The sequence below is a fragment of the Temnothorax nylanderi genome, unplaced genomic scaffold, assembly GCF_030848795.1.
Source record: "Temnothorax nylanderi isolate EJ_2023f unplaced genomic scaffold, tnyl_v1.0 TNYL_tig0031_pilon, whole genome shotgun sequence".
In the NCBI taxonomy this organism is placed as follows: domain Eukaryota; kingdom Metazoa; phylum Arthropoda; class Insecta; order Hymenoptera; family Formicidae; genus Temnothorax; species Temnothorax nylanderi.
In genome coordinates, this window is record NW_027249093.1 from 749,336 (window position 1) to 776,922 (window position 27,587).

Below are 27,587 nucleotides of genomic sequence, written 5' to 3' on the forward strand. Positions count from 1 at the left end.
ATGATCACTGGACTATAAAACTTTGGTAGGCCATGTATTACATCAATACTACTTCGCGAGTATTCTACCTGTGCATTCACTAATGTGACGTTTAGCTAAAAAGATCATCTGCTTCGTAATGAACGTGTTAGCTGTAGGAAAAAACGTGTCTCGCGTCAATCCTTCAAGTTTTCTCTTTTTCTCCTCTATATGGTTTTTACGCTAAAAGAATAGTCATTCGTCGGTTTCGTTTCTAAGCGAGGAGGAAAAGCGAGGAGAATAGCACCAGGCCCCCTCGTCGAGGAGGCACGCGGCTGCCCGCGCCAGACGACATTTTCGGAGGCCGAGCGGCTGGTCCGCCGCCGTTCCTCTGCGCAAAAGCGAGGATTCTCCGCTTCTTTGTAGTGTCGCGACGGGAAAGTGTAAAGTCCGTTGCAAAAGCGGGCGGTCCGCCCTCGGCCTTTCCCCGCTTTCCCGGTGATAATCGTTCGCGCGCGTCCAGACGGCGCGTCGCTCGGACGGAGGACTTGTCCCGTGACATCTCCTCGGAGAGAAGTGGACCTGTCTTCTCGCCCCCGCGGAACGGCTCCGCGCGTTACCCGTGCGCCTCCCGTCTCCGCGGCCGGCGGCCCCGCGAAATCGAAGCTTTTTCTCGGGCGGGTTTTGCTGGGCGCCCCGGCCGACGGACAATTCGTCGCGACCGTCGCGACCGTCGCCCGTCACCGTCGTCGACCGCCGGTGCCCAGAATCGTCTCCTTCGAGGACGTGGTCCCCCCAGGAAGAGGCGATGTCGCGCGATCGATAACCCCGCGCCCGATCTCGGGGACGACGACCAATCGACGGGCGCACGTCGCTCCGCGCGGAATCGACTCTGCCCGCGCTTGTCTCCATCGTTTTCTCGGATAACCCTCGATTCTCCGCGTAGATCCTCGCGGTCCTCGCGCGCCGAGAGAGCGAACGGCATCTGCCATGCCGACGGCATCCGCGCCGTGAGCGGCCGTCGGTCGTGCGTCGCGGCGCTCCACGGATCGCGGCGCCGCGCCGAGCGGCGATGACGACGTCGCTCGTCGACGCCTCGTCGCGCTTCCTCGCCGTGGAGGATAGATAAAAGGCGATCGACGCGCGGAGATTTCGCGTGCTTCGCGGGGTATATGTGTGCCGCCGTGCGTGTGCGTGGCTGTGAGAAAGTGGTAGCGCGCACGGCAAGAAGCTCTTTCGCGTGAGACTCGTGAGTCCCGCGTGTGTGTAGCGTTTATACCGGTTTACTCCGCGAGAACGTCCTCGCGGATGGACTCTCCGCAGTACATACGTGCGTGCGTCGCGCGTGCAGCACTCGCCGCGTCGCCTCTGCGCAGCGGCGGCGGCGACGGCGGCAGCGGCCATTTTGAATCGATGAGTGCTCGCCGCGGCGGCGATTATCAACATCGCCGCGTCGCTACGCCGAGACCGGACGGTTTTACGCGTCGACGCGCGCCACCGCCACCTCCCCGCGCCGACTCCCGCCGCGCGAGCAGCAGCAGCAGCAGCAGCCTCCTCGGCGGGCGCTCGTGTTGTCCGCGCGACGACGCGCCGTCATCGTCATCCTCGTCGTCGTCGTACTTGGAAATGGTACTGTCCAGCCGAGCCGGAGTCCACCTGCGACAGGGAACGCCGACGTTCAGCAGCGCGGCAGCGACACCGGATGGGCCCCGATCTCGACCGTGCACGGCGATTCCGCACTTTTGAGAAGACCCGGACCCACGACGCGCGGGTGTGACGTTACCAGAGGAGAAAGAGGAAGAGGAGGCAAAAACGGCACGCGGTCGAATCCACCCGTTGGCGACGCGTCGATCGTTCAAATTTGACATGTGACCGCCAGAGCGGTGTCGCGTTTACGTAAGTTGCCTCCCGTACGGACGCTCCGCTCCCCGGGACCGTGCGCGCTCGCCCTCCGCGAAGGAACGCTTTAATTGATCGAGTGCCGTGAGATCCTCGCGTACGTCTCCGTACGGCGACCAAGTGACGGAGTAACGTCGAACCTTCTTCCGCCAGAGCCCCGCCGCGATCGATGACGTCGCGCGAGGGACAGCTGTGTCGCCGCGACGGTTGACAGCCCGTGAACTAACCTCAAACTCGCGCGGCGCGAGGACTCGGCCGTCGGCTCCGCGCGGCAGCCCTCTCTCGCCGACGTGGCTGCGCCGCGAAAACGAGTGTCGTCCGATCTCGACGAGCCTCCCGAGGAACTCCACCGAGGGAAATCCCGCGATTCCGATTCTCGAGGAGGATCAATCCGTCGCGAGGAACCACGGGGCCATCTTTCCCGTCGCGTGCGCGCGTGCGGAACCGAGTGCGAAAATCTCCGCGAAGAACTCCGCGTCGCGTTGCATAGATAAGATCGTGAGTGTTTTAAATATCCGGACATTGTTTTTGATCGAAAACCTCCCTGGATTCTCGATCGGATCCCGGATTAAGGACCTCTCTCGCTCTCGTCCTTTTCTTAGCCCAAGGTACTTCTAGATTAATTAGATTCGCGGCTGTTGTTCTCCAAATTGACTGATCGTGAGTCCTAAATTGACGGCTCATTGTTGTTCTCTCGGTGAACATCTAGATTAGCTGGTCTTTTTCTAGGCCGCGTACGTACTGTCTGTAATCCAAAAGGATACGAGGAGAAAGAGGACCAAAATTAGTTCGAATTGAAACAGTTAAGAAACTCAGCGTCCCGCGTGAGCGTCGGTGTCAACCGGATCGACGCTCCGTCATCGAGACATCGTCGTCGTCGTAAACGTGCTTCTCGTCTTCGAACGACCGAGAGTCATCGGGTGCGGCGCAGCGTCTTCAATGCGGCACGGATCGTTGACGAGCGGTCCTCGAACGGTCCTTCCGAGGCTTGATGGCCCTTGAGGGTTAGAGAGAAGGGAAGGAGATGACGAGGGAGCCATGAGCACGGCGGACACCGCGCTGTCAATCTCGATCAAGATGGCCCCAGGGCCGGAACACCGTCAGGAACCGGTAGCTCCTGACAAAATCGCCGAGAGCGATCGTGCCGCCGACGTCGACGCCGCCGCCTCCGTCGTCGCCGTCGCTGCCGCCGCCGCCGCTGCCGCTGCCGCCGATGTTGTTATCGATGTAGAGAACGTCAACGTCGCATCGACGACCGCTAGCGACAACAGCAACAACAGTAACGACAACAACAACGACGACGACGACGACCACTCTGTCGCCGTTGCTGCCGTCGCCGTCACCGCCGCGGAGCAAACTTCGAACATCGAGATTGCTCCGGCTAATTTTGCCGCTGGCGCCGCCGATTCGATCAGCTCGCCGCCGAGCAGCGGCGCCGACAGCAAACAGGTGAGCGCGACTGCGTCGAGGAAAACGTCTCGGGACTCGCGTCGTCGAGGAACCTTCCCCTTTTTCAAAGTTGTCGCGAGTACTTTGTACAACGAGAAGCACGCAGGATGGACCTGGGGATCTTTAAACTTATCGACGAAGGTTTCTTCGAGACCTTTAGCTTTCGCCCTTTCGCGTCGGATCTCGTCAGAAAGTTATTTTTGTTGCCTAGGAATAACATCCGGCTCACGAGAAAATGATGCATCGATTGACACATCATTCAATGTTCCAATTTCTTCCTCTTCTCGCTTTTAAATACGAGAGAATCGAATGTGTGATCTATAAATTATATGAGCTCCGATTAAAACTGGTCAGGTGTTCGATTAATTCGTTTCCGATGATGTTGTTTTGGATCACGATCTTCTCTCCGAAAACGAACGATTTCCATTCGCGTCACGAATTATTTATATCTATTTAGTAAATCGAATTGTATGTCTTCCGTCGCTAGCGTTTTTCTCGTTCTAAATAAAATAATATTCTAAAATAGAATATCGGGACACGGTATCGATATGGTAACGTGAGACGAACAAATTTAAATTAAGATAGTGCGCAAATATTTCACACGCTATATTCATCTCCCCTTATTTTAATGCAGTGAAAAATTTGTGCGTTTGTTATCGGACTCGAAATCCACAAATCGCGTCGAAAGGTGAGAGGTCGTCGTCTATCCTCTTTTTTTTTTGTTAGAGAATCTCACGTCGCGCGGATCTCCATCGCGATTTGAGGACACATTCCTGAGGTTACGCTCCTGAAATGGCCGTGCTGGCCCTCGATAGAGCGAGGACGCGTCGCGCAAATACGTTCTCAATATCCCTTTTCGGCGTTCGATTAGCTCGGCGCGATTTCTTTCGGGCAATTAGGCAATCCGATCGCGAGCTTGAACGTCCCATTGGAGCGCCGCCTTCGATTCTTGATTTACGAGTATTGCGTAATAAAGATCGGGGCTGTTGTGCCGAATTTACGCGAAATCGATAGAGTGGCCGAGGCGGTGGATTGAGGACCGAATTATGCCGAGGGACGCGACAGAAAACGAGAAATTAATGTACAGACCTATTTCGCAAATTTGCGCAATTTGTATATCGGGTACACATATTTATTAAACTGTTAAACGTTTACATTCTATTTATGATTAATAACACCGTCGGAAAGGAGCATTGTCATGTTTCCTCCCCCCCCCCTTAGGAGATTACTCATCTCCTTGGTTCGTTAATTATAGCCTCGTTGTGTACCTTGTTTTTATTACCCCTCCGTCTCTTATTTTTCTCCCTCATTGTTCGCTGCTCCTTTCACGCTTATCATTTTCGTCTTTATCGAAAAAGATAAGGGCCAAGCCGCTCGATCGTTACGCGATGCACCATATGAATCAAGGTCGATTTTTCATCTTTCTAGAGATTACGTAATCGCGATCTTTGTAACTCAATGATTTTCCCGTTACCGATTTTGAACCAAAACGGGGATGAAGCTTCGACGAAGCTACAAGTCGTTTCAATTAGTCAACGAATTCCGCGGTTATTCGCGCACTGATTTCTGCTTTCTTTTCCAATTCACATATTCCGGAGACGATACACATTTTTTAAGTCAAGTTTATTCGTTCGTTTCACCTTCGATTGAAAGATCCATTCAGGCTGGCCTTTTTAACCACTCTCATGCAAATGCTCCCGTAACACGACGCTCGTCAATTACCATTCAATAATGGGCGCTATCGCGCGAGGCTCGTAAACTAATTACCATTACCATTATGTCGTGGAAGGTGAGTCGCGACGTCGACTCCGCGAGTCTTCGGCCAGCCCCCACCGATTCGCCGATACCGTCTTCGGGAGTCTTTAGTTGCCACGTGCGAACGCGCCTTGTCGCGTCGCGCAGAAGGCGCGATCGACGGACGTCAACTCGCGAAAAAAAAAAAACGGCACGGCCTCTAATATCGGCCGCGAACGCACACGCTCTCGGGACGTGACGATTAGAACTGGGACTCCGTATACGGCGCGACCGTCGGCTGATCGCGCGGCGACGTCCCCGAGATCGGCGTTGCGATCGGAGATGCCGCAGTTTCTACTCCGAAATCTTCTTTTTCTTACAAAGTATTAAAAAAAAAAAACAGATCTTTATAACCGCGACGTTTGGTGTGAGGCATATTTTCTCGTATCTACAACACTCAGGGGAAAAAGTAACGCATGTCGACTCGAGATTCTATCGATTTCAATTCTCGATCTTCTTATAGCGTTTTTTACTACTGGGAAAACTTACTAGTGCAACACTGGTGCTACCGCACTGACAAAAATTTGTCAAATTAAACACTGAAAATATGTGACCTAATTTTCACGTTGGAGCAATAAAATTGCACTCATTACGCACCAGTGTTGCACTAGTTTTCACGGTAGAAAAAGCTACAAGTTAGGGCCATGGCACTTAGAAAAACTTAAGCAGTAAGCAAATCAGCCAATCACAGTCAAGAACTTAAGACCTAACGTAAGCGGTAGCGAATCAGTACCGTTGATTTCCTTACCGCTTACGTCTTACTGTTTAAGTTTTTCTATGTACCCGGGCCTTTAGAAAAACTTAAGCAGTAAGACTCAAGCAATGAGCAAATTTCAAGTATTCTTGAAAACTTAAGGCCATTGCACGTAACAAAGTTTTAGTCATAATCGTAAGGCCGTAAGAAAATAGACCAATCACACTCGATTATTCTTCGAGCTCAAGGAGAATAATCGACTGTGATTGGTCTATTTTCTTACGGCCTTACGATTATGACTAAAACTTTGTTACGTGCAATGGCCTTTAAGCTAGCCATTGGTCAATTTGCTTACTGCTCAAATTTTTTACTGCTTATGTTTTTCTCCGGGCCGATCTTTCGATTAAAAAGTGTTAAAAAACCGGGCACTTAGATGCTTCAAAAGCAAAGATACAACAGATATATAAGTCCGTGCGAGTGATAATAAAGCTTTAAAAAAAAGATGGACGCAATGGAGTGGACTGGATCATGCCGGAAGGCATGACACGGCAAAATAGCTCGGCTTTTCATTATTTTGGATTCCATGCCGCACAACATTGGCGAAGATAATCCGACGTGATTCATCGACGCGATAAACTCCGGAATGGTCGGTTCGCGCCGGTTGCGCTATTATTTTTTCGAATAATAGCTCGCCGATCGCGAATTGACACGCGCTCGCCACAGAATATGGGGAATTCTTGCACATTTCTCACATCTCGATGACAGATGTTTATCGAGTTTCGCTCTCTGCGGGCATCTCGGGGAGAGCAACGCCGAGCCGCGATTCGCGTTACGAGCTTAAACAAAAAAAGTCTCGAAACGATCGCCGGAAGAAAGGGATATTCTCACGCGGATTCTCGTCGCGAAATTCGACAAAGAACGTATATTTAGGGCCGAGTGCGCGGCCGTCCGATTCTCAATCCCGGACAGCCATCGCGTGCACATCTGTACGTAGTACATACATACACGCACGATCCTCCAAACAGAGGACTCGCCCGAGTACGCACGCGTGATCGTCGCGAACAAGAGCGTGCCGTCCCGTTCCGTGTTCCGTGACAAATCAGATTTCGTCGCCGCGGACGCACGACAACGATTCGTACACGTTTCGCTCGCGACGGCGGGAACGAAGATTTATTTTCTTTTCCGGAGCGCGAACCCGAAACTCTCGATCGCTCCAATCTCTCCCAAATCCTCGCGTTGAAAATCGAGATAAAACGCGCGCTTTTGTTTTTTGTTTTTGTTCCTTTGTTTCCACTCCGTTTTCATTCGCGAATTATCGATACGGGAGCGCGACGGAGGAGGGAAAGAGAGAGAGAGAGAGAGAGAGAGAGCGAAAAGGAGCGGAACGAGAACTATTTCGGTTTCGGGGAGGCCGCGTGGCGCCCCCCCAATCTTCTTACGCCCCTGGGCCGAGCCGTGCTCTCAGTGTAATGGCGGCGGCCATGCTGGGAAGAGCGCGCCGCGCCCGCTCGTCGCAGTAGCTTTCAAAAACCGGGGGACCCCGCCGTATCGGCCGACGAAGACGACGACAACAACGACGACGTTGCTCCTCCGTTCGTGAAGGCGACGACGCCGCCCGTGCACGTAGAGCCCGGGGAGCTCCGTCCACGGGCTCCGGGATGCGCGACGTTCGTCCGCTCGCGTGTTGAAAAAGCAGCGGCGGCGCGACCGCGAAGTCGGCCGAGTCCGCGAAAGTGCGATCGCGAAGCGAACGAGCGAACCCGGCCGTCCGTGTGTCCTCTAAAAATACGAATTTCGTGTGCCGGCATTGCCCAGCGGATTTTTTTCTCCACCGCCTTCCGTCGTAAATCGTAAGTCACCCTGATATCGCTCTCTCTCTTTCTCTCTCTTCTCTCTCTCTCTCTCTCTCTCTCTCTCTCTCTCTCTCTCTCTCTCTCTCTCTCTCTCTCTCTCTCTCTCTCTCGCTCTCGCTCTCGCTCTCTCTCTTCTCTCTCTCTTTCTCTTTCTTTCTTCCTCCCTCCCTCCCTCTCTCTCTCTTTCTCCCTCTCTCTCTGTCTGTGTCTCTCCGCTCTATCTTTTCTCTCTGTCTCGGAGTTCGCGTCTTAATTAGCTAATCGCTGGAGCGCTATCGATCACACGAATGGCCCGCGGATCGGACTCCGCGGCTTACGCACCGTCCCCGACGACGGCGGTCGTCAATTTACTACGTAAATCGTCGTCTCTCTCTCTCTCTCTCTCTCTCTCTCTCTGTCTCTTTCTCTCTCGCGCGCACGCACAACACCCTGCATAAGAAATTGGGACTCCGTGACGATTCTCGTCATGTCATTGAACGTTCGGCGAGTTCGCCGAACCAACGTTGTATCGTTGTCCCGAGATCTCCCTTCGCCTCCCCTCGTTTCGCCCGCTCTCCGTCTCACCCTCCCCCCCCCCGCGTTCCCCACCGTCTTCGTTTTCGCCTTTTCGACGCTTTGTCCGTCGGTGGTTTGTCCGTCTCTCTCTTTTTCGGACACTATCGAGTTTCCCGTGTGCGAACGAACGTAACGTATAACTCTCGGAGCGTGCTTGAGTGCGTGCGCGCTTTTTCCGCACCCGGTATAATCGCGCTGGATAAAATCTGGAGTTTCAGTCGGAGCGACGATAACGGCACGCGTATCTCGACGCATTTTATTTTTGACACTATTGCCGCGTGTACGAGCTGTGTATGATTCCATGTGGAATAGTGGAGTCTGTTTCAACTGCTTTCCATTTGTGGACAGGCTAATTGGTTATGTTGGCGTGGTTAAGAGGGTCTTATTGAGAATCAAAATTGCGATCAAATTGCATCAGATTGATTGTTTACCTGGCGTTTTGGGAATGGCGCATGAATATATGTGCGTATGTCATTATTTATGTAAAAAGATATATGTATATACATATAATATAATATATACACATATGTACATCTTTTTAAAAGATACATAAGCTATATATGTATATATATGCTTCACAATGTGGTTGCTATAAGCCTGAAGCCGGTTCTACAATACGTCGCAAACGATGGCAACTGCTAGTTGAAAAGTGTTATTTCCACGTTGCGGTTGTCAAAAGAGAGTTGGCGAACTTTTAACTTTTTTGGCGACAGTAACTGGCAATCGGCAATCAGAAATAACACTTTTCAACTAGCAGTTGCCATCGTTTGCGACGTATTGTAGAACCGGCTTTACACAGATCCAATAAGAGAAACCTTAAATTCACTCTCTAGGGATCTGCCAATACATCTGTTCTTATCCAGCTCGCGTACGAATTAATTCCTATCGCAAAACTATTTTAACATCGTGTCAATATAGATAATACATGTTTTCCGCAATGTATTTTCTATTAAAATTAAGAATGTAGACATCAGACGGTGATGTTTAAATAGAAGAGAACTTTAGGAACCTTAATAACTTACTCTTAAAGTGTATTTACTTTGGCTAAGATAAATAGGAAAGCTCTACGAGAATGTAATCAGTACAGTGCAGTTTCTGCAATCTTGCGTAAATAACGTAATTTTTTCAGTTGTTCTCATTTTTAGGAGGAACCACCAACTCTGTCTATGCTAAATGATAATGAGTTACGGGCTTTACTGGATGAAGCTATAACATACAAACGTCCGAAAGATCGGGAAGGAAAATCTAATCTTTTTAAAGTACGTACGGGCTTTGAAATTATGTTATTGAACATAAAAATGCTATTGTGTTAAGATGTATAGATTGATATGTGTGCTTTGTAGGAACTTTTGCAAGAGGCAGAAGCGGACGAGACTGAGGAAGGCCGTAGAGTGATATCTAATTCACGCTGTCTTCCGGGCTCAAATCGCAGAAGGCATAAACGGGAGTCTGTGTCCGAGCGTTTGACACATGGCGGATCATTGCAGAATTTAGCGCAGCCTATAGCTTCGGAATTCGATAGTAGTTTTGCTTATCTGACGTCTAGTTCGTGTCACACTTACGGAAGTAGTAGGAGAAAGAATAAAAAATACACAGGACCCAGTGTCTCTGCTAGACAGAGAGAAGGTGGATCATTACCGTCGAATGTAAATGCATCGCATAACCTTGCTTCTTTGGCTAATTTAGATCTAACATTCGATAAGAAGGTATTTATCATTAGAATTAATAATAATATTCGTAAATATAAATGTCTTTGTTTTATTAGTGCATGTAATGAATTATATAAAAAATTTCTTTGAAAGACATTTAATCGTCATAATATTGTAACTTTGATGAGAATGTAAGCAACATATTGGCAATTTTCTTATCTGTTTGTGAAGAAGAGCTTCTACGAGGAACGGTCAGCTTATGATTGGACCAATAAGGAAAAATCCAAGTCTCTAGACAAACCATCATACACCAGTACAAAGAAAGAGGAGAAGGAGAAGGAGAAAGAGAAAAAGGAATTGAAAAGAGACACCGCTGGTAGTTCAGGCGAGGGAGAATCTGAAACACGAGAGAAACGAGCCAGCAAAGGAAAATACGGAACAAATGAAATGCTGGAGTCAGATAATCCACCCCCGGAATATAAATCGGATTACATGGTCATCGATTTGGGTGATGTTGAGGTAAAATATTATTTGTGCTAATTGATCCTTAGCCTCTTAGAGTTGCGATCCCTTCTGCATATATCTGTATTGTGCGTCTTTTTATAGTTTTATAGTGATATGTAGGACCTATAGTTTTAACCGATTCCGATTCTATTAGAGGAGTTTTCGCGGCAAGATTCTCTCGGTAATTTGCCTTTCAAAGCTAATTGATATACGAAGAGAATTTTTCGTTAAATTTTAATGTAAATTTTATTACAAATTTTACTATTCCTTTTGTAGTAATCTCGGCACTATACAGATACTATCGATTATATAGGAATTTTTCAAATATGTATATATAAAACTTGAAAAATTTTTTTTCAGTTTTATAATTGTTTTAAAATTAAAAAAAAATTGATAGCGTTATTTATGTATTTCTAATGAAAATTTTTGTTATATTTATATTTATTTTTTATTTATATTTAAATTATATTTATATATTCAAATATTTAATAAGTGAAAATATATTGAAAAATAATGTTCGCTTGTTTGTAAAAAAAATCTTTTTCAAAAGCCACACATGGGTCATTCGTGTTTGTCAGTAACTTTTGTTAATAACTTTTTGCTGCTCGAAAGCCGATCAACGATTCATATCATCACTGAGAGATATTCTTTTTATTGCAAAGCCTTTTTTTTAGAGGGAATCTATTCTCTGGAATAAAAACGATTTTTTCAATATTTAATAGGTTTTAAATGGCATGGAAATGACACATGACGTACATGTGGTATTGAAAGGTTAATAAATAAGGGAAAATCTTACAAAACAATTTAAAGAGTCAAATTGTACAATTATTATTATTTTTTGTTAAATTTTAAGAGAACATTTATTCCGTATACATATAAATATTTCAATGTTTTTCATTTCAATATTATATTTTAATAATGCACGGAAAAAAAATATTGTTCAATTAAAAAAAGAAGTTGCTTTAATTAAACGTCGACATCACGGGCTGCCACAAACATAAATAGTTAATTTAATTGGATATTATTGGGTCAAATATTTAAATTATTAAAACAACTATCTGATGTTTTTTGTTCATTAATATTGATGTTGCATCAATAGATTTTATCTCGATTATACTGCTGTTGATATAATATCATTTTTTTTCCATGTAGGAAAGATTATTTTCTATTTTTATACAAAGAAATTAGTTTGATGAAGGCAGAAAGGCGACATTTAGAAGGATACAATTTTTTGTGTATTGCAGGTAGGTGCTATCAGTGAAAGAAATGTAGGATCTACGGCAAGTGGGATTCAGAGGCCTCGCTCGTTAGACACTGAAAATGATGAAGGGACCGAATTGAAAATTATCGAACCGCGCAAACCGATCCATTATGTCACACGAGCAACTTTCGATATAACACAGACACCTGTGGACACCACTATAGAGTTTCCTATACGTGATCATAAGCAAGAGAAATCAAAAATGTCTGTCAATGGTACAGAGGTGACAGGGGCATTGTTTCAACCACACAACAGCGTAAAATGCAGTATAGGTGGGGCTTCAAATGGTTCTAGCACTAGCCAGAGCAAAATCGTACCTAGTTTATGCTCCGTGATGCCGGCATCTTGGCAAACGCAAAATATAACAATGGGTAAGAATGACACTTTAATATATGTCCTTTATATGATGCTTGACGTATTAAACTTTTGAAAGATTTTTCTATGGATGCGTTAGAATGTACGTGCGTTTTATCCGAGTCTCAAAATTAATAGAGTTATTTATTGCAAATTGAAATATGTGACTTGCACACAGAAGGTCCCAGGTATACAACGCAGCACATCACGATGAAGGATCCATCCGTGTCGGGGGAGAAGAAGTCGTTAGACGAAAACGGAAACGCTGTGCAGACATATAACGGTGAACGCAAGAAACCTAGGAGAAAACACACTCAGGAACACAATGTCAAAGTTTACAATGCCGAAAATGTCGAAGGCCATCGTAAGGATATCGTCGAAGATATCGACAGTCTAATTAACTTCATTGAGAATAAGGAATCCAAGAGCAAAAAGGGAAAGACCGGTAATCCCGTTAGAGTGAAGATTAGTTCCGGCACAAAACCGAGAACCAGGGAGAAGGATACAAAGAGAGAACAGTTGCCTTCCAAGTTAAAAAAATCTAATTCCCTGGAAGAGATCTCGAAGACAAAATTAGAGGATCTCACGACGGAGAAAAGTGTTAGTTCCAGCGGTGCCAGCAGCGTGTCCAGTCAACACGGTATGTGTGTATATATACAGCTTTTAGACATGATTTATATGTATCTTTCTTAATATTATACTGTTTTTATAATGATAGGCGTAAATATAGCATTGCGACGTCCGAAACAAAGAAGCACCGGAGATGCGACAGTTGATAGTCGAGGCGACAGGCGATCCTGGGGGACAGAGGAAGGTCAGTCGATATATTGCAATGACACGGGAGAAGATTACACGAGCCGTCGTAATTCCAACAAAAAGATTAATCCGGAACCGGAGCACGAGACGGAATTTCTGGTAGTTACGAAAAAGAAAAAGAGCAAGAAACAAAGAAGAAGCTCCAGTGGCGGCAGGGCGCAAAACCTGACGACATCAGGATCGTATCTCCAGAATTCTAGAGGATTTTCTAACGACTATAGGACACCTCTTTCTCCCGAACTCCGAAGAAAATCGGCTAGCAGCATGCCTCCGAGGTAATTAGACAGTTTTGCATATTTGTAACAGATGATTCGACACTTAAAGATTATAATGTTCAAATATGTTGTAATTCCTTGCAGCGACAAATCGGCAGATAGTAGCGATTTGGATTCAGTTCACTCGTTGCCGGTTACGTCGAACACCTCAAAGCACAATTTGGTTAAAGTTGCAACATCGTCGGGCGGCACTCCGCAGGCGAGTTACGCGGACATAGCGCGCATGGCTACCATCAACATGACACACAATCTGACCATGTCCGCCATGCTAAACACGTCGTCGTGGCCCAGTGTTCCACCCAAGACTTCTTCAGAACCGGATAAAGTGCCTCAAGATTATTATCCGAGTCTAGACGAGTTGCAGCATTCGGAGAGGAAAGCTAGGCAGCAACAGGCCCAATCGAACCATGCAGCAGCGAGTCTGGGTCTGGCTTTCGAGAAGCCACTTTCGCCGACTCTGACGAAGATGAAAAATTCGTCAGATCAAAAGAAAGCCGAAGCTCAGGAAGAGGCCATCAATAAGAACATCCAAGTGTTTAAATATGTGCAAGATATCGAGAAGATGCACGAAAGCCTAACGCAAGCAACAGAACACAAGGAACAGAAACATGCGAGTTCTAGCAATTACAGCCCGAATTCAAACGAGACTACCGCGATAAACGCCGTAACGCCAAGATACAATAATAATAGTACAACGATGAATTATAATCCAGTCGATACCGATAACAATCCTAATTGCACCGTCAACAATAAAGATTCTGTTACGTTTCCACGAGTCAACAATCCTCGCTCTCGTAGGAATTACGTACACAGTAATCAAAATGTACAAACTCAGGGAATGCACGAAGAGCAACACGTTAAAAAGCCTGCGTCTTTTTATCAGGAGGAGACAGTCAAGAAATCGCATAATACCGACGTCCCGCAGTCCGAGAGCAAGACTAATCCAACGTGCGCGTCGCACGACGGCGCGGACGCGCAGAAGTTGAAGACTGCAAAACCTACGCAGGACTCGCAGAGCGTTGAATCTGAATCTGGAAGTAACAAGACGACTAGCAGCGATCCAAGGACAGCGAGGATCGCGAAGGAGTATCAGAACACCGCGATGAAGCACGATGCGAAAGTGGGAGTCTGTCAACCGCAAAACTCGAAGCAAGATAATCAGCAGCGCGACGACGTGGAAAGCAAGAAGACGAAGTCGCCGAACGCGCAGTCCGATAAGGACCAGTCGCAAAGACCGTCCGCGGAGACGCAGCAGACGAAGAGTTCGACTCCTAGACCCGCGGTGATCCTGTTGGACGAAACTTCCTCGGACATCGCGAAGAACAACAATCTGCCGACGGAACTCACGTTCGGCTTCGAGATAAACGAGTTGCTGCTCTCGGAGGATAACGGCAACGAGGAGGTGACTCCGACGATCACGGCGAATCCGGCTTTTTCCCCGGCCATACCGCCGCTCGTCAATAAACCGCCGCCCAACAATTTCGAGAGAAATCCGCCGTTGTTCGCCGAGAATACGACAAGTAGAATACGACCCGTGAGATACGACAAGTTCTCGTCCAATTATCACATGCAGCAGCCGAACGCTCATCCCATGACGCCTGTGCATCCGGTAATGGTGCAACCGTTGCCGTACATGAGCTATCCCACCAGATTCGCGCCACCCACGTATCTGCCACCGCCGCCTCCACCGCCACCCGGAATCATGGAGAAGTTTCACCCGCCTAAGGAAGATTTCTCTATGCTCTACGTAGCGCCCGAGGAAGAACTGAATGTGCAAACGTACAACCACGATAAGATCGTGTCGTTCGTTGGCTTAGGTAAGATACACCGTAGCATTTCCGAGCTTAACCGAATTATTCAATGCGTCATTCCTACTATATTGCGTATTCCTTGTACTCACTGCTCTTGTTTCTTCTTTTTGTCAATAGCATGGGACGCTGTCATGAGAGAAATGCCAGTGACAACCGGCCGTATACAGTTTTACAGCGGACAGTGAAGTTAGAAAGTTTTCGACGCGACGAAGGCAATAGGCAATGACAGTAACTTTTGTACTGGTAAACCACTTCCATTGCAAATAGTTAGTTTGATGAGTCTCAATCACGTTGATACGCGAGACCAAGCACTCCTACGTGCTGCGTGCACGATTGCTCCTTTCGGGACGGTTAAAGTTCGTTCGGAGAATCTTGCTTCTTCGAGTCAAACGCTAAGATCGCTGTGTCAACGCGCGAGATCGGTGAAGCTGAGTGGTGCAAAGTGTGCCTCAAGAGATAATAATAGCAATGTACATATAATCAGTCAACAAAAACGAAAGGGAAAAAAGGATAAAGTGTATATTCCAAATAATGTACAATGTACTTGCTAAATTTCCAACGATGGCGACAGTCGCAGAACTTCAGTATTGACAATTAGGAACGTTTGATCGGAAAACATCTCTTTCTTGGGAGAGAGATGTATCTTTGTTTCTTTGAGTGCAGGGAACTTCCAGCGTACGAGCCACGCGTGTACATACGTCAGACATCTCTATAAATTTTTTGAAGATTGTCTTGGTTTGTATAACCGGTGTACAATTGTAAGAAGTGCTTGGAAGAAAACGCTACGCAGAGAGATATGGACTTGTAATAACCAGGTCTACCATGAGAGGCGAGCCTCGATGGAAGAATCTCGTCCATCGACAGTGGTATCTCCTGGTGCCTTTGAAGTCACGAATCTTTAGGCAAGTCAATGGAAAAGTGTTGAAGAAGCCTGCACTAATCACATCGAGTCGAGAAATCTATGAGAAGTATCGTAAAACGTCTGTAAGTAGTTTCGAATTCTCGAACTGAGACGATCTTAAATCGACATCATGGAAGATTATGAACCAACGGGTTATGATCGGTGAGTCGAAATATGACGAAGGTCAGAATATATACAGATATTGTACTTTACTCGATAAATACAAATTAAGACGACTGTAAATGAAAGAGATGTAAATGCGCGGTTGTGTGTAATATATCGAAGTAGCGTGGTCGACTTAGAACTCAGAGTGGCTGCTTCTTCCAGTTGTGGAGCATTCGATAGCTTAAAATAATAGGGGAAAAAAAAAAAGATGGTCACTAACTGAGTTTCGTCAAAGAAAGCTCAAAATCTGGTCAAATGTCTGTGAAGAATGCTGAATGAATCGCAAAAACGTTAAATTTTTACACAGACTTGCTTATTTAATAAAAATAACTGATAACTATTCGTAATGATAATTATAAGAAGATGCTTGTGATCATAAGTAAATATACAATGGTGTGAATGCGTGTGTGCGTTAATTTCATGTAGACCGTGATCGGGTGATAATGAGGGTGAGATTGCTGTTCGATTTGAGGTAGGAGGCATTGCCCCGGGAATGCACGAAGGTAATCCGTGTGCACTGTATTAATACGTATCGTTTGCTCATTAAAGGTAACTCGACTTTCACTTAAAGCTCCACGCACGCGAGATACGTTCCCAGTTCCTAAGCTTTCGTTTCGTCGAATTTCTGAAACGTGCGGGGATTCTCTTGCATTTTTCTTCCTTTTTTTTCCGAGGCGTTTAATTTACAGGCGTAAGAAGAAAACGTGCACGCGTTACCATTTCGATGAGGTATATGTAGATGAAAGCATATACGCGCTGTAATATAATGTATGTATATACGGAAGTATATATACGGGGGGTGGATCTCTAAATCTTTTAAATTAAACTGGAGGTGAAAAAGAAAAAGAAAAGATATATAAGCCGTATCTTAAATTCGTATGCCTGTAAATGCCTAAACAAAAAAAAATTGAGCCTAAGAGAAATAATAACGCATGTAATGCTGCTTTTAACTACTGTAATTATACGGTTTTTAAATATAAGTCTATATGAACTTCTGTAAACCTCAGGGGACACTGCAGGTCCGCGGTATCGTGCTCCAAATATTACTGAACGGATTAAATATTAAAATAACCCCTTTGCGTTTAAAAGCTAACTTTAGTTGCATCTTTCAATTCGTCGGGGCGCGAAAACACATTCTAATAATCGTTATGATTTTATTATTGACGTTGTTTTTCGCATTGCGTAAACAACGTCGTTCTATACGAGAATAAAACCTTCGTACAGCAGTCTCATACGTCTATATGGAAGAACAGAATGATTGGGATGCGAATCGTGGAAACTTATCGCCTTCATAGGTAATGATAAAAAACAAATTATCATAGATAAGTTTTCATATGGAAGCATGAAAGTGTACTATAGTATTATAACGCGAGTTAATTATGATTAATGAATTAATATTGGTCAAGTTTGTTATATATCGTTCTTTTTTTGCGAAAATATCAAAATATCAAAATTGTGTAAAAACGAAAAAAAAGATTGTCGTGCTCCGTTGATAATTTTCATGTTTTTGTCCAGTATGTAGGAGATAGTTCCAGCTGGAGGTACAGCTTTCGAGATAAGCGAGAAATCGAGATATTTAATTGTACGACGCAAGCGTTTATCGCGCATATCAAAGAGTAACTCGGAAAAAAAAGGTACGACCGTAGGCGGCAGTTAAAATATCCGTTACGGACTTGACGAAGTGTCCCGAAGGGTCTCTCTTTCCCTTTTTTTCCCCCCCTTTTTAAAGGGCAACTTCGCGGGAGACACGTTTCCGACGTTACGTTGACTGTGCCAGACGCCTTCAGTTATCCCTTCCTTCTTTTTTCCCCCAATTACCACGTTTTACATTCAGTGGCCGATGTCGACGTTACATTCCAAAAGTGCAATCGCGAGAGCCGCCTTTCCACTCGTTTCCACCGAGAGAACTTTCTTTTAAACTCCTTCTCGTGTGCTTCTCCTAGATTCTTCTCCTCCCCGCGTATGTTGCTCCAACGGAGAATGTACTGGTCGATTTCTTTTCTTTTTTTACCCTTCATTTCCTTTTTATTTTTATTTTACGTGTACACACACACACACACACCACATCACACCTCTCGACACACTGCACACTCGTGAACGATCTCGCAGTTATTACTTTGACTGAATCGCCTGACCAGCTCACGGACGGATACCTCTTTTTCCGAGCTACTTCGACTCGACACGCGAAGGAACTAACAATTTCAAAAAGAAAAACGAAAAAAAAAATAAAAGAAACAGAGTCAGGTGCTCCACTCGCCTTAAATGCAACTGAATGCAGTCTCAGCCTGTGCCATGTTGACCGGTTCAAATGGCTAAGTGATAAGAGTTCGCGAAGACTAGTGCAAATGTACTTGTGGAGAAGGACTTAAGCGAGGAAGAAAAAAAGAAGGGAGAGAAAGAAGATAGGACCATTACAAAAAAAAAAAAACAGTGTACATAGCGAGTGTGGGGTGGCGACTACGCCAACCATGTGTCGCACGTGTAGAGTATACATAATTAACGTTTTCTCTTTTTTTTCTTCATTCGATGGACACACACGCGCGTGGGAACGCGCGGACGTTCGTTGCGGACCGGCCGGGACCGACTTTTGTCTCTTTGATCTGCATCACGCGATCAGGATCAGGCGGTTAACGACGAGTAGAACGCAACTCGAGAAAAACGACGAGACGACGAGGAAGGAAAGAAACGACGAGCGAACACGGAACAAAGAGAAAAAGAAGAAAAAAAAATCAACAAAAAGGGAAAGAAAAGCTAAGTTATACACGAATACCTGTACGCCCCCCTCCCCCGACCCCCCAGCCAGCCCCTTACTGTTTTTGTTTATAAGCGTTTATGAGAAGGAATAAATATATGTTTATTTTCTTTCACATCGATCTGCATCTCCATTCATTCACAGAATCTGTTTTAGCGCACCGTGTTTTCCGCCCCGGAAACGCCGGAGGTGTTTCGCCCTCGAGAGTCTAGCTCAGGTTTCGCGCAGGTTCCCCTTTAATCTTTTCGGAGACGCTTCCCCGTCGCCCTGTTCCGGCGTCAGCTGTCCGTTAATCGCTCGCTCGCGCGAAAACGCGAGATGCATCCGGATCCGATGTACCCGGCAGCCGAGTGTCGCGACTACCTCCGGGAGATAATCACGCGCCACGCGCCAGCTAGCCGTTGTTCCCGGACGGAACGCAGACCGAGGAGCAAAAGTAACCGTCCGACGGTCTATCTCTCGAGGGAAATCGATTCGACTACCCCTCCTCCCCCCTCAACGCTGGTCCCGCGCCGCTGTACAATTTGTTACTCGATAACGAAACGATCCTCCTCTCGTATTGTACATACGACGCTGTATCATATAACATTGTATGATTATTACCAACGCTACGGCAAAATTATCCAGTTAAGATTACAATTAATGCCGCTATTATTAGTGAGATAATAAGTGAGAGAGCGAGTGAGAGTGAGAGATACTGTGTATATCGAACTGTGGATCTTGCGTGCGCGTGAAAGGCTGTGCTGTCCAGCTGCAAAATCCCTAACGATGCGAGTGTGTCTGTTGCCAAAGTTTCCCCCTTTCGCGAGTGTGCGAGGTACGGTGATATCTGATTGTCGAGGTCGTAATCGCATCGGCGAGCTTCGTCCCGGGGTGGCAAATCAAAAACCCGCGTTCTCGTCGCCCCTCCGGGGTGGAAGCGACGCTGGACTTTCCTCCTCTCTTCTCGGGACTTCGCGGCTGAAGCTACACGAAGAGAGAAGAAAATCGCTCGCAGTCTCGTCTTCGTCCGTTTAATTTCGGCGAAGATCTACAGCTTTCAACTTCCTCTTTTTGTTTTTATTTTATCGAATTTTACTCGGAATCGAGAGTCTTCGGAGACTCCGTGTTAAATCTGTCTCGACAGATCGCTCGGGAGTACAGCGATTCTCTCTGTACGCATTGTCGAGCGTTCGCAGAATTATCCGGAGAGGGGCGACTTTCTTCCGAGGCTTCTTTAAGGAGATTAACGTTCCATTAGGATGTTAATATTAAGACGTCGAAGCCATCCGGCCCGCGTCAGCCCGGACAAGAGCGAAATATCGCCTGCGCGCTATATCTTTCCGTTGAACGACGACAGATTGTTAAGGCACTACCGTACGGGAAGGAAAATTGTAACGTTTTGCGTGAAAAAGCCGGGGGGGAAAAAATCCGGAGGGATCGTTACGAAGAAAGCGAAGAGATATATCACGATTTATTCTCAGGTGGTGTATTCACACGCACGTGTGGCTTATTATTTTGTTAATAACTTGTCGGATATACGCCGAAGCTGTCATGGACCACGGGTGTGAAGGGTCGTTCGGAATCGTTGCCATGGAATGTGAAAGAATATGCCGGAGTGTGTATGAATGAGAGTGGCAGAGAGAAAGAGAGCGAGAGGAGGAGAGGGAGAACGAGGAAGTGGACTGAACATTTCGCTACTTGTGCGAGAGAATTCCAACCCTCCCCGCGGATGTGTTTCTGAGAGAGAGAGAGAGAGAGAGATAGGAGAGCGTGTAGTGTCCGCCATTTGGCCTTTATGCTGTCTTACTTGCGATTTCGTACAAGCTTTGCGTGCAATACTGTGATAAAAGAAAAAAGAATGAGTCGTTCTCTATTTCTCTTCGTCCTTTTCTCCTTTTTGAAGCGCATGCACGTACAATGTGAGAGATCGGCGCACGTATATAAATATTATATATATGTCGGGATATGGTCGCCTGTTTTCAACCGGTCCCTTAAAGCGAGTCGCAAATTTTCCGTTTAATTCGCGTACAATTCATTTCCGATATACATACACATGCGCAACTTTTGAATTTTTGTCTGGTACGAACTCGACGATCGATTTATCCGTGGCCTATCCGGTTCTTCTTTCCGCAGCGATCGCTCTCGCGGTCCTCATCGTGAAACCATTAGTTAGTAGGATTACGTGGATTAGACAAGTTAACTTTCGACGAGTCTGTGTTGGATAATCGCATAATTTGTATGGACATCCGGACGCGTTAGCTTCGTACTGCCATCGCATTGACACATTTGTTCCTAATTGTTGCATCGCAAGTTAATATAAGTTTATATTATTGTTTGTTATATATAGATATATTGTGAGTAAAGCGGTGTTAGTTATTAAAAGTGTGCTGAGATAGCATATCTCAGTACCATAGACAGTGGATGATACTTATTATCTCTTTGATATTTTACGTAAACTTCCAAAATGACTATAATGATAACAATCTCGCGGCAATCGCGCGTCAACGAAACGTGGTTTCGGTAAGGCGTCGCGGTCATTAGCGCGTTTAAGGGGTGGCGATTCGAAACAGGCGGTTCTCCTGAGAGGATAAGAATATGTCCATTCTATGCGCTTCGCGCGATTATTTTCCGAAGCTAAGCGATAGATCGCTAGTTTGGCGTGTTATTTTGCATCCGCAGAGGCTACGACCTGTGAATAAATGGTTTTTGTTGAAAACGATAAATTGTCGGAGTGTATGTGAAGAAAATCCTGACGTCTGCATCTCGATATACCATAATGTAAATAATAACGATATTGCCGAAAAGAAACTATACCTGCTTCTCCATCTGTTGCATACTACCACTTTTTTTGGAGAAACTTTTTGTTTTAAGTTAATCAAGAATGTGTTTGTTACAAGCGTAAGTACGATTATAACAGGATGGGTATACGTATTACGTTAACAAGATATTCTTTTCTCATATATTTTCTTTGAAGACGTAGTCAGCAGAATGTACTTCGATTTCGAGGTAAGTTTATTTAAAAAATGGCAGAGCTTAAAAGTATCATATTTACGATACGGAATTATTTTAATCGTGCTATTGACAGGTACATAATATAATATACATATATATACGCACATTACATTTCAGTACAAGTTTTACAACCATTGTTTCTGTAGCTTTTCAACGTTTTATCCTGAGTCCGCGATTAGTTAAATCGACAATTGTTAAGAAAACTGTTGACCGTGCAACGCGTAATCAGTTCGAAACAAAGAGTATGTTAAAATAGTAACACTGGATTTGTTTCGTTTAGCTACGCTTGCTTACGCTTTTCATTTTTTAACCATTTACTTTCAGAAAAAAAAAGAGGATAAAAATGGTAAGCAAGTGCAGCTGAAAGTTACAGATCTAGCAATGATATCAGTCAAGTGTAAAGTAGAGAATCACTGGTCCATGCATTGCTCCTTCTGATGTACACCATATCTCCTTTGCAGCTCCTCCTCCATCGCCTGCAGCTGTTCCCTACTCTGTTCCTGTGTCATCTGCTCCATTAACTCGTGATTATAAGTGGAGTGCAACATTAGAGCCAATACACCGGCTCGCGTCGCCATGTTCGACCGGATCTGCCTCTCTTGCTCCACGAGCTCGTCGATTTTCAACCACTGCCTCACCCTCTCCATGTCGATCTCCGCTCGTCGCAGCTTCTCCCACATGTAGTGCTTTACGCAGCTCTTCTTAGGCGCGCGACAGAATTCCCCCGTAGCGTCGAACACGTTCGTAACCAAGGGGCAACCGCATACCTCAGTGTCGCCGATCTTTGGATCCTTGCAGTGCTCGGGGCACAGAACGCGTAGTCGTTTGCAGTAAGTCCTGTTCCCAGGATTGAAGAAGTCGCAGAACATCACTTGGCCTTCGATGCGCGTCTTGAAGATCGAACCGAAGGACGCTTGTGATTCATACTGCAAAATACAAGCCAAGTAAGCATTTTTATTTTGAGGGAAAACTCATAAGATAAATCATACGATTTATTAACTTGAATGAGACTAGGAAAAGTGACAAATGCGTATACACACAATATTTTAAGTTTACATAAATGCTCCCATTAGAAATCTCGTATACCCAAGTAACCTGTGTGATTTTCTGTAACATACACTGCGTTTTGTAATACCTTATTGAAACACTTTTCCATATGTTTAATGGCGGTTCTCGAGTTGACCTCGTGGCCGCACGTTATACAGTACATGCTGCTCTCCGTGTCGTCGTTGTCGTCCACCTCGGCTTGCGGATCGATGGACGCGTGTTTCGCGCGTTCGACAATACGATCCAACTCGACGTGTCTCTTTTCCAGCTCTTGCAGTATCCTACGGACGTCGTGCTGCTGCTTCCTCACGGCTTCCAGGGCGCGTCTGTTGTTCTGTTCCGCGATGCACGCGGTCAACGACCATTCCTGTATCCGCTGCGGTAGCACCTGGTAGATCCTGCTCGTCGCCAGCTTCAGGCCGCAATCGTCGGAGCAGTATTTGCTACCGGGTCGCGACTGCTTCGTGCATGCGGGTCCATAGCAGTGGCGCGGTGGCTCCAAGTACTCGTTCCTCTCGTTGCTCGAGTCCCTCTTCCGCCTCTTGGTCAATTTCGTCCCCTTGTTAAGACTCTTCGAAGGTTTCAGCGGATCGCCTACTACACGGCAGGTTCGTTGGATGCATCTGAGCTTCAGTCGCACCGAAGGTCCAAATTTCTTTAGATGCCTACACATATGAGATCCAAGAAGATTAATTCTAGCAAGACTGCTTCGCACAAATGACAGCTTTGTCAATCGTTTCTTCGTACGTTACCTGCAAGCGTCACATTTCCCACAATTTTCCATACGTAGACATCCTGTGCATTCTCCGCAACGTTTGGAGGATTTCTTCTCCACAGTAGGACCCCACGGCGCGTCGTACTCATATCGGTGCGCTCTCTCCTTCTCCTTGTACTTCTTATGTTTCCTGTCATCCTGGTCAGTCCTGCGTGGCTTGTATCGCGTTATCAACGTCGGATCTTCCTCTCTGCAACGCTACAATAATCAATCACACCGAGTTGCCTTTCATCATTACTCTTGAAAGATTTGCTTGATTTGAAAAGCTTGCTTACAACACAGAAAAATTGTTTTATGTGCTTCGCATCTTTCTCAGTTATGTTTATGCAATCACCATGGTACCACTCCTCGCACGCGTCGCATCCTCTGAAATAATTCAAAATGCAGGGTTGCAATCTCTTGTCTCAGATATGCCAAGTTTCGACAAAAATAATTCTTTGACGTCTCGGTACGTTTACTCACATCATAAAGCGAGAGCTGTCCGAGCTTCTGCAAATGCAATACGCTTGACCATCCTGTTTCAGTAACGTTGCGATCTTGCTCTTCCTCTCCGGCAGCATAAACTGCTTCGCTATCTCCTCTTTCTACACATAATACACGTTGAAATCAGTCCAAGTATTTTTTTTTTTTTTACAAAAAAAGAGGTTAGATGGCATTTTAGACATTATACTCTACGAAGGGCTTGTACAAAACAAATAAGATTATTGTAATTTGTATGTACGATACTCTCGTTTGCAAAGCTGGCGAAAAATTGTATTTTATTTAATATACAGCTGCATAATTGTTTTTTTATCCTCACCGACAAACTGTGCTGCCTTTTATCAGCCATGGCGAAGTAAACTCGGAGTAACACGAGGAAAGTAACGTTCCTATCAGTTTTACAATATTTATATTACACTATTTACATGCATCTCGCTTGTGTACGGCGAGCCATACGTTTCACGATCGCACGAAAAGCCAAGCGACCGATCTCGTCGCCATTGTTGATCAGCACTCAGCACTGTCGGCAATACGACACAGTCGCTAAGGCAGAATGCAAATGAGGTTTTTAAAAATTTTCAGAATTTATTTCGAAATATACCTGAGAGAAACCTAAGCGTGAATTATAAAATCGAAATACGCTACGATTTTTACATTTCTGTACTTCATAATTAAATCGGAACCGAACGTTTCGCGACTTATTTCTTATTTCACAAATATAAAATTTGAAGATTATTTTCACAAAAAAGTGAAGAATTACATATAATAAAATTTTAAACATTAATGACAACATTTTGCTAAAGTTACGTAGAATTTATTAAACTTATGCAAAATAAAATTATATCCTGTTTCCTTAAATTTGAGTTTGAGATAAGAAAGTAAAATGTGTGAAAAGACTACTGTACTTGCAATATCTTATATATTTATTAGAAACTATACAACAACAATTATATCACAGGAATATATCCTAAAGTACAACGTACGCGGGGGACACGCGGGCCCGCGTGGAATTCCTCCTATTCTCATAACAAAGACGCGCGAATCAAAAATACTCTGAGAATCGCCGCGGCGGACTCGCAATTTTCGCGTAGATTCCCTCGGTCCTTGCCAGAGCGTTATTCCTCTTTAAAAAAATTCTCCTATGATCGACATTCGTTGTAGGAATGGTTGAGCTTGACAGGACAGGATCTGATGGTTCTGCCTCGCTGTGACGTTGGTCGGATAGAGATTCCCGCGTCTGATGTTCTCCAGCATTATCTGCGGCTCGAATCTGGCTTTAGCGGGGCTCGGCGTAACATTCCGTCGAACACCGCCCTCCGTCGCGAGTCCGGAAGCCGAGTATTGTCCGTTCGACAGTACCGAGGGCTCGAAGCCGTCGGGACCGTCGCTGTCGTCAGCCTTGTACATCGTCGACGAGGGCGTGAATATCTGCGCCGTTGGCAACCGAACGCTCCGATTCGATTTCTCCTCCTCCTCGACCTCCTCGACCTCCTCGACCTCGTCTTCCTGCTCGGCGGAATCCGACGGGTCGTCCGTCGCGTCCGTCGACGAGACGTTCGGCGACGGGACACTTTCGTTGAGAGCATCCTTCTTCCCGCTCGCCGAGTAGTGCCTGATCTCGGACAGCTTCGTCATCGTGATTGGCAGCACGTCTGGATTCCTGCTGGTGGCATCCTTCTCGTGATTAGGCTCGCTCGGCGAGGAATCGTCCACTGGCACGTTATCCTGCGTCGGAAGGAACCTCTTCAGGATCGGCCTCTTGTCGGGAAAGATCTCCTGCGCCGGCCGGCAACAATATAGAGCACCAGGATCGATCGGGTGGGCCTCGGTGTTGAAGATGTATCCGCCAGCGTCCACCACGCACTGGCCCCATTGGGTGTCGATTATCTCGCCCTCGGAGCCGGTATTGTGGATGAAGTTGTCGGTGTCGAAGAGAAGGTACAGGTACTTGGTGGTCTCCGCGAGGAAGAAGGACTCCATTCGGTCCGCTTTGCGATGGTCCCGCACGTCGTTGATGGTCGCGTAGCCGCACGTGGTTTTCGCGCTGTGCTGCAGACTCCTCAGGATGTCCACACCCACCTCGATCAGATACGGATCCCTGGTCGCCCTGTAAAGATACATGACGGACTCTATGAGCTCCGGCCGCAACGGATAGCCCTCCCTGTTGGTCCCCGCCTCGGCCTGCGGGATGTTGTAGAATTCCGGGGTGAAACCGAACTGCTTCCAGACGCGATGGTAATTGTGGAGGGACTTCATCGCGTCCCCGATCTCGCCGAAGAGACTGAGCACGCCGGGCCAGTACGCGTCCAGAGATTGAAAGACCGGCAGGGTCACTTGACCCTTGGTCATGGAGACCCACAGATGCCAGTCCTCTCGGCGAATGTACTTCTCTATCGCTCGCTTGTGCTCCTGGAATATCGAGGCCAGCAGGGGATCCTGAAACAGCAACGTACCCTTCGCGAGGTACTCGAAGTAGGAGTCCACCCCGGCGCCTATGCCGGAATCCTGAGCGGTCCAGTGGCCGGTTAGGACGTCAATGTGATTGCCGACTAGGCCGATGCTGGATCTGTAGCGGTGCAGCGCCTTTATGGCGTTCATGGCCACCTCCTCGTAGAGCGGATCGCCGGTCAGTCGGGAGAGGGTGCCGAACTCGAGGAGGAAGGTGCCGATGCCGGCGGTGCACGTGATGCTGGTCTCACCCTCCGGCACGCCGTACTTGAGATTCACCGTGCCGTACGGCATCCCCGTGGGGGTGTCGAACGCGGCGATCAGTCTCCTGGCCATGTCCTCGGCGAGACGCAGCAGCGGGCCGTTGCAGGGCCAGCCGGGCTCGAGCTTGACGCCGGCCCGACGCGACAGCAGATGGGCGCTCAGCAGGCCGCCGACCACCCGGATGTTCGTCTCGAACACCGACACGTTGATGTTCGCCTCGAAGTTGGCCCGCTTGCCGATCAGCTCGGCGACGCGACGGAACTCGGAGTAATTACCCATCACCGCGAGCGTGTCCAGGGCGTCGATGAGGGTCAGGGAGAAGCTGCCCCAGGTGTCGAAGCCGTCGCAGCTCAGCGAGCGCAGCTCGTCGTACGGATAGGCGTGGGTCAGGTAGCCGGTGTAGGCGTAATCGAACATGGCCCGTACCTCCTCCCGCAGGCCGATCAGCTCCCGCCTGCCGTACTCCCGGAAGCCGCTTACCAGGACGAGGAGGCCGAGGATCGAGCCCGCTCTGAAGAGAATCATCTCGCTGTCACTTTAACCGTCACCGTGCATCGTCGTCTCTCACCCTCGAGTCTCGACGTTACGCGGTGCGACGGGTCCCTCGTGGTGAGGCTCGACCGCCCCGCGCTCGCCACGTAATCAAAACAATCCCGCCGCCGCTCGCCGTAAACATCGCGTTGTTCCGCGCGACGTCACCCTAACCTATAATCCGTGCCGCCGACACTCGTTGTGTATGTACGATGTACGTGGACCCAGTGCCGCCAGAAAATGAGACGCGGCCCGGTCGTCATGGAGATGGAGGGGATACTCACACAAAACATGAACCACGTCCGTGTGCGCTCAGTGCTTCGATTGCCTTCGGCTGAATAAAAGAAGGCAGACATAT

At 46.9% G+C, this 27,587-nt stretch overlaps 3 protein-coding genes across 8 annotated transcripts; 1 reads left to right on the forward strand and 2 right to left on the reverse strand.

Annotated features, from left to right (window-relative positions):
- Positions 1-409: 409 nt before the first annotated feature.
- Tyf (twenty-four) lies at positions 410-21,497 on the forward strand. 5 transcript variants are annotated; one of them, XM_071702692.1, is made up of 9 exons: positions 410-3,306; positions 9,348-9,461; positions 9,546-9,908; positions 10,086-10,370; positions 11,600-11,987; positions 12,149-12,610; positions 12,689-13,061; positions 13,146-14,878; positions 14,990-21,497. In XM_071702692.1, the coding sequence occupies exons 1-9, from the start codon at positions 2,896-2,898 to the stop codon at positions 15,055-15,057; spliced, it is 4,197 nt and encodes a 1,398-aa protein (XP_071558793.1). In that variant the 5' UTR covers positions 410-2,895; the 3' UTR covers positions 15,058-21,497. The 5 variants fall into 5 exon arrangements, with proteins under 5 accessions (XP_071558793.1, XP_071558792.1, XP_071558791.1 ...); XM_071702691.1 differs by having other exon boundaries at positions 411-3,306; positions 10,083-10,370; positions 12,152-12,610; XM_071702690.1 differs by having other exon boundaries at positions 412-3,306; positions 10,083-10,370.
- Positions 21,498-21,714: 217 nt separating this feature from the next.
- Positions 21,715-27,537, reverse strand: LOC139770636 (CXXC-type zinc finger protein 1). Of its 2 annotated transcripts, none has more exons than XM_071702707.1 (6): positions 27,514-27,537; positions 23,969-24,090; positions 23,782-23,872; positions 23,484-23,704; positions 22,820-23,396; positions 21,715-22,610 (listed from the first exon to the last, which is right to left on the reverse strand). In XM_071702707.1, the coding sequence occupies exons 1-6, from the start codon at positions 27,520-27,522 to the stop codon at positions 22,095-22,097; spliced, it is 1,536 nt and encodes a 511-aa protein (XP_071558808.1). In that variant the 5' UTR covers positions 27,523-27,537; the 3' UTR covers positions 21,715-22,094. The 2 variants fall into 2 exon arrangements, with proteins under 2 accessions (XP_071558808.1, XP_071558809.1); XM_071702708.1 differs by lacking the exon at positions 27,514-27,537 and adding an exon at positions 24,306-24,751.
- On the reverse strand, positions 24,889-27,474 carry Edem1 (ER degradation-enhancing alpha-mannosidase-like protein 2). The gene has a single exon (XM_071702705.1). It carries the CDS (start codon positions 27,221-27,223, stop codon positions 25,112-25,114), a length of 2,112 nt encoding a protein of 703 aa, XP_071558806.1. The 5' UTR covers positions 27,224-27,474; the 3' UTR covers positions 24,889-25,111.
- Positions 27,538-27,587: the final 50 nt, after the last annotated feature.